We start from the raw sequence: 5,461 nt of genomic DNA on the forward strand, positions 1-5,461 counted from the left end.
GTTGCAATTTTTTAGATGAAAGGGTCAATCTTTTCACACTTTGCATGGATTCTTTTACAAATTTCTTTTTCAGAGCGCTCAATGGTGAATCCTTGTGATTTAGAAAATAAATATGTTTCTTTTGCAGGTATGGATACGCGTCAAGCTAGCTCTTCTTCAATTTCATAAATCTCTATGTTGAAGTTTGGGATTCTTCAATTTCATAAATCTCTATGTTGAAGTTTGGTTCTACTTTTCCGATGGTACAAGAAATTTATTCTCTTTTTGTTCTTGTGGATGAGAAAGTTTTATGCTGTGAAAATATTTTTCAGAGAATGGTTTGGTTTGCATGTTTAATAATTTTTTAGAGAATGGTTTGGTTTGCAAATTTAATAGGTACTTGTTGTGGTTGGCCAGTCTGCATAAATAGATCTCTGACACATGGAAACCCCTTTTTGACGAATGCACTAAATATTTACCCCATGGAACAAGGTTTCTTTAGTGTGATCTTTTATAAGATTGAGCACAACAAGGTTGTTTGTGAAGCTAGGTCATGGTTTTGGGGGAGTGCTGGCCTTTTCATGTAGCCTTGGACTCCCATTTTTGACCTGGTAACAACATCGGTTTCTACAACTTGGGTTTGGGTAAGACTTTTGAACTTTCCCTTGCATTTATGGAATCACACATAGCTTTCCTCCATTGGAAATGGGTAGGGAAAATTCTATCATAGTTATCCTAAAACATATAAAAAATCAAGCTACTTATGCCCACATCTATGTTTAGATGGACTTCAACCAGGGGTTTTCATGCTGAAATTAATTTGATGGCTCCAAACTATGTTTGGGCCCAAAAACTCAACTATGAGAATATCTCATTTAGGTGTAGAGCATGCTATGAAACCAGACATCTAATTAAAAAATTGACTATGAGAATAACTCATTTAGGTGTAGAGCATGCTATGAAAACAGACATCTAATTAAAAAATTGCCCCAAACGTTCTTAGAATAGAAAAGACTAGAAAAAACCATGAAGACCCAAATGGTGGGAATATGCACAAGGTGATCACTATACAGTGGTTAAAGAAGAAGAGCTTCAAACGAGAAAGAACCAAAAGACAAGAAGGAAGTAAATTCACTCAAAGAAACTATAGTGGTGTCAATAGAATCTAAGCTGGAAAAATTACTTATCAATGTGGATCTTCAGTGAAAGAAATTGTAGTGGTGGCAATATAAACTAAGCTGGAAAAATTACTTGTCAATGTGGATCCTCCACTCGCCACTCAGGGTTCCATGCAGCATTAGTAACACAACAAATCCTTTTGGAAAATGGATTCCTTCATAAAACCACAAAGAATCTTGTTGAAAAGTAAACTTTTTGTGCAGATCAAGTGGATCAACAAGATTTCAAGAAAAATATTGTGGAGTTGCAAAAAATACGAATTAGATTCAAGATAGGAAGCATGAAAAAAAAAACCTAAAAAACTTGGAGGAAAAAGTTTACAATGAAAAATGAAATATAAGTGTGTCTATATTTCAGAGTTTTTTTTGAAAATATTTAATTAGAAAGAAAGTGAAGCTTTTGTGTCACAGGGATCTCAAAAGGGCAAGAGCTAACGGGCATACTATAGGGCATTAAATGCCCGGCTACATGCGCCCCGTTAGCTCTTTAACACGCGGATGTATTTTTATTTACCTATCACCGCGCATGCGCGTTAAAGAGCTAACAAAGACGCATATAACCAGGCATTTAATTGCCTATAATATGCCCGTTAGCTCTTGCCATCTCAAAACACCCGCCCCAGCCCCGCAAAAAAAAATTAAAATATATAAATATGCTTACAAAAAAGAAAAAAGGAGACTACACATTATAAGAATATCTTTAATTTTAATATCTTATCACAATACAGTAATTAATCTCTAATAGTACAGTAATTAATCTCCCAACATTCAATAGCTGCACGTCAATAACCGTAATAATCATGTCGAGACTCGAGACGGCGATTGGAATTTGGAATGTCGGGCCAGCGATGAGGATTGAAACATGCTTTTATGCCTGAAATGTTTGATGATAAAGTAAATCATTACTATATAGCTGCACGTCTATAACCGTAATAATAATGTCGAGACTCGAGACGGCCATTGGAATGGCGGACCAGCGATAAGGATTGAAACATGTTTTTATGCCTGAAATGTTTGATGATCAAGTAAATCATTACTATATTTCAACTGCCTGCGAATATTTTTCTGTAATTCTAATCTGGACAGAATACATCGTCCACCAGCACGTGAGTAGCAGGAGGAGATGTATCTACTTGTTTAGGTGAGCGAGACGCGGGAGCGGAGTGCAGACAGCTGCGAGCGGCCCGGAAAGAGATAGTGATTGCTGAAAGGGATGGAAATGCAAATGGAGAAGGCAAGGTCAAGATTCAAGAAAGTCTGTGTGTTCTGCGGAAGCAGTCCGGGGAAGAAAAGCAGCTATCAAAATGCGGCCGTAGAGATGGGGAAGGAGCTGGTAAATCGTCTTGTTTGGCCTTTAATTCTTAGGATTTCTTGCTTTTCCATTATTATTAATATTTTTATCTTGTCGTTTGGTTACTTGAATGGAATTGCCCTCTGAGCTATTTTCCGTTAAATCCTTCTGTTCCACTTTTAATTCCGTCTTTTCTTGTTTAAATGGCGATGTAATGTGTGTTTTTCCCTTTAATTCTCTGCCGAGAGTACCGTGTGTCATTGAAGATTCGATTCTTGGGCGATTCTCCGTTAAATCCCTTTGCTTTACTTTTTTATTCTATCGTTTTTCGTTTAAACGGCGATGTATTGTATGTTTTTGTCTTTAATTCTATGTGGAGAGTACTGTTTGTCAGTGAAAATGTGCTTCTTTAGTCTAGTTTTGGAGGCAGCCATTATACTCTGCTCCTGCTTCGGTAGGTATTATTTGTTTTTGACAACGTACTTGCTGGACCTTTTACTTTGGATTGACTGTCCAAAAACTGGTGCACATGTGTGAAGTCCGGGATCACAGCTGGTATTACGGAAGTCAATAATAGTCTTTCTTGTTTGCTGAAGGAAGTACCGTGGAATAAGCTGGACGCTATGCACACTATGTATTGATGTTCCTCTTCTTGGCTAGTTTCAAAGCACTTTGATTAAACGAGTTCTTCTCCTGTAGGTTTAATCGTTTAATTTCTAGCATGCAGCTTAAAGTTTACTTCACAAAGCTTGGATGTAATCAAGCTGCTACATCGCATTCATCAGTTTTGAAGCTATTTTAATTGTTTTTCTCATCTTATATCAAGATCTAACTCCCTTGAAATCTTTATGATTTTGAACCGTCTCAAACTACTTGGTCAGTCAAAAATCTTTAGCAATAATGCAATTTTCTGAAGCTATAACGTTAGCACAGACAATTTTGCTAGTTCACTCTCTTCTCACCAGATATAATTACGGATTTCATAGAATTTTGTGAACTTCGTCTCTCTTCATTTCCTCTATTGCTTTAGATTTTTCCCAATCGTTTCCTTTTACAGAGATAGTTAGGATCTTTGATCTTGCATGAAGTGTATTAAATTTTGCCTGTATTTAGGCATATGTTTTGCAATATATTGACAATTTTTATCCTCAAACCCATAGTTCAAGAGCATGTACTATGTTTATGAGTCTTTTAACTGTTTTCCGTGCAGACCTTTAGCAAAAATCAGGGCATAATTATTCATTATTCAGCTAAAGGTTTATCATGCTGACTTCTACCAAAATCAGACCATATTTATTCATTTTCGTTTGCTTCCTCAGGTTTCAAAAGGCATTGATTTGGTTTACGGCGGAGGCAGCATAGGACTCATGGGCGTCGTTGCACAAGCCGTTCATGAAGGCGGTCGCCATGTACTCGGGTATAGAAACTTATATCCTGAATTCGTTTCCAAAGAAAAAAAAATCTTCCCATTACTGAAGAATTTAAGAAACATGAATTTCAAGCAAAATATCAAACTCGTTTAAATTATCATATATATTCTGTTTGCTTTGCTAATTCTACCTTTCCTGTTTTTAGGGTCATTCCCAGGGCGCTCATGCCTGGAGAGGTAAACCAGACGGGCAAAACTCAACTTTGCATTGGCTGTTATTCAATTAAAAAATATACAAATAAGTCATTTTGACGCACGCAGAACTAGGCTGTCTCTTCCATCAAAATTCTTGGGCAGTAATTGCGTTGTTTCAAAGGCCATTTTATGCACGCACGAAGTTTCAAAGATTTACCTGATAAGTTGCATCTTTTTACTGCAGATCACTGGTGAAACTGTAGGCGAAGTGAAAGCCGTTGCTGACATGCACCAAAGGAAGGCTGAAATGGCCCGGCAATCCGACGCTTTCATTGCCTTACCAGGTAGAGCAAAAAAATATGAAGAAGTTAAGACAAAAAAAATTACTATACGAAAATGAAATCCAGAGAGCTTCAATCAAGAATGTAAAAAATTGTTCTGTCAGGTGGCTATGGAACTTTGGAAGAATTACTGGAAATGATAACATGGTCTCAGCTTGGGATACACGACAAGCCGGTAACTCTTTCATCCGTACCAATATTACAAACATCGAAATGAACACTTTTAAGGCCCGCCGGATTAGTTTTGATTTGGTTACATCTTTAAAATGCAATAATTAGTTATTAACAAAAAAAAGTCGCCTTTAGGTTGGCGTGCTGAATGTAGACGGTTACTACAATTCACTGTTATCATTCATTGACAAAGCAGTGGACGAAGGATTCATTAATCCCACGGCTCGCCATATAATTGTCTCAGCGCCAACGGCCAGAGATTTAGTGAAGAAATTAGAGGTAGGGATTGAATGTCACAGTAATTTCTGCCTCAGTTTGTTCCATGTTTATAAGCATAATGTGTTAAGTCAGATTCACGTGAACATTAATTAAGATCACTGTTCCACTATTTGCTTCAGGATTATGTCCCAAGGCATGATGCGGTGGCTTCCAAGTTGAGCTGGGAGATGGAGCAGTTGGGCTACTCTTCCAAGTAAGGTTTTGCTCAATAGATCCGAGAAGCCATTGAATTTGACATTAAGATTATATGCATACATGAACAGGTAGAGTGTGGAAGCTGAAATGATTCAAATGGCGAGGAAAGAGTGGGACATTGGTTTTCTCCCTTTCAAGAAATTGTTTTCAATGGGAAACTAAATGTATTATTGATGCAAAACTGTGCTTTAATTTAAGCCGGTCGAAATTTTCTTTAGTGAAATAGATTATTTATTGCCCTTATTATAATGTTGAAGTATTAATGTTAAGGGCAAATTGTTTAGATGTTTCATTTTTGACTTCCAATGCTGAAGTATTGATGTTAAGGGAAGACTGTTTCACTGTTTCATTTTTGACGTCCACGTGACAAACTAAAGCTTATCCTTCAGATTCCAAAATAAGTTAGAAAATATCACCCCTGGTCCCCTCGCAAAGAGCCGCTTACGAGGACCTACAGGAACTC

At 37.1% G+C, this 5,461-nt stretch overlaps 1 protein-coding gene across 1 annotated transcript; it reads left to right on the forward strand.

The window, feature by feature from the left end:
- Window positions 1-2,364: 2,364 nt before the first annotated feature.
- LOC149170746 (cytokinin riboside 5'-monophosphate phosphoribohydrolase LOG3-like) lies at window positions 2,365-5,000 on the forward strand. The gene is made up of 7 exons (XM_089427346.1): window positions 2,365-2,490; window positions 3,768-3,865; window positions 4,024-4,054; window positions 4,257-4,356; window positions 4,458-4,528; window positions 4,660-4,803; window positions 4,923-5,000. Exons 1-7 carry the CDS (start codon window positions 2,371-2,373, stop codon window positions 4,998-5,000), a joined length of 642 nt encoding a protein of 213 aa, XP_089283472.1. The 5' UTR covers window positions 2,365-2,370.
- Window positions 5,001-5,461: the final 461 nt, after the last annotated feature.

Source organism: Pinus tabuliformis, chromosome 4_2 (assembly GCF_031772625.1).
Source record: "Pinus tabuliformis cultivar Carrire ecotype Pingquan chromosome 4_2, CPIR1, whole genome shotgun sequence".
Lineage (NCBI taxonomy): Eukaryota > Viridiplantae > Streptophyta > Pinopsida > Pinales > Pinaceae > Pinus > Pinus tabuliformis.

Bases quoted from the DNA above. Each gene is read 5' to 3' on its own strand.
- LOC149170746 (XM_089427346.1), top strand. From the start codon at position 2,371: ATGGAAATGCAAATGGAGAAGGCAAGGTCAAGATTCAAGAAAGTCTGT. The intron at 4,357-4,457 runs GTAGAGCAAAAA...TTGTTCTGTCAG, and splicing joins CGCTTTCATTGCCTTACCAG to GTGGCTATGGAACTTTGGAA. The intron at 4,804-4,922 runs GTAGGGATTGAA...TATTTGCTTCAG, and splicing joins ATTTAGTGAAGAAATTAGAG to GATTATGTCCCAAGGCATGA.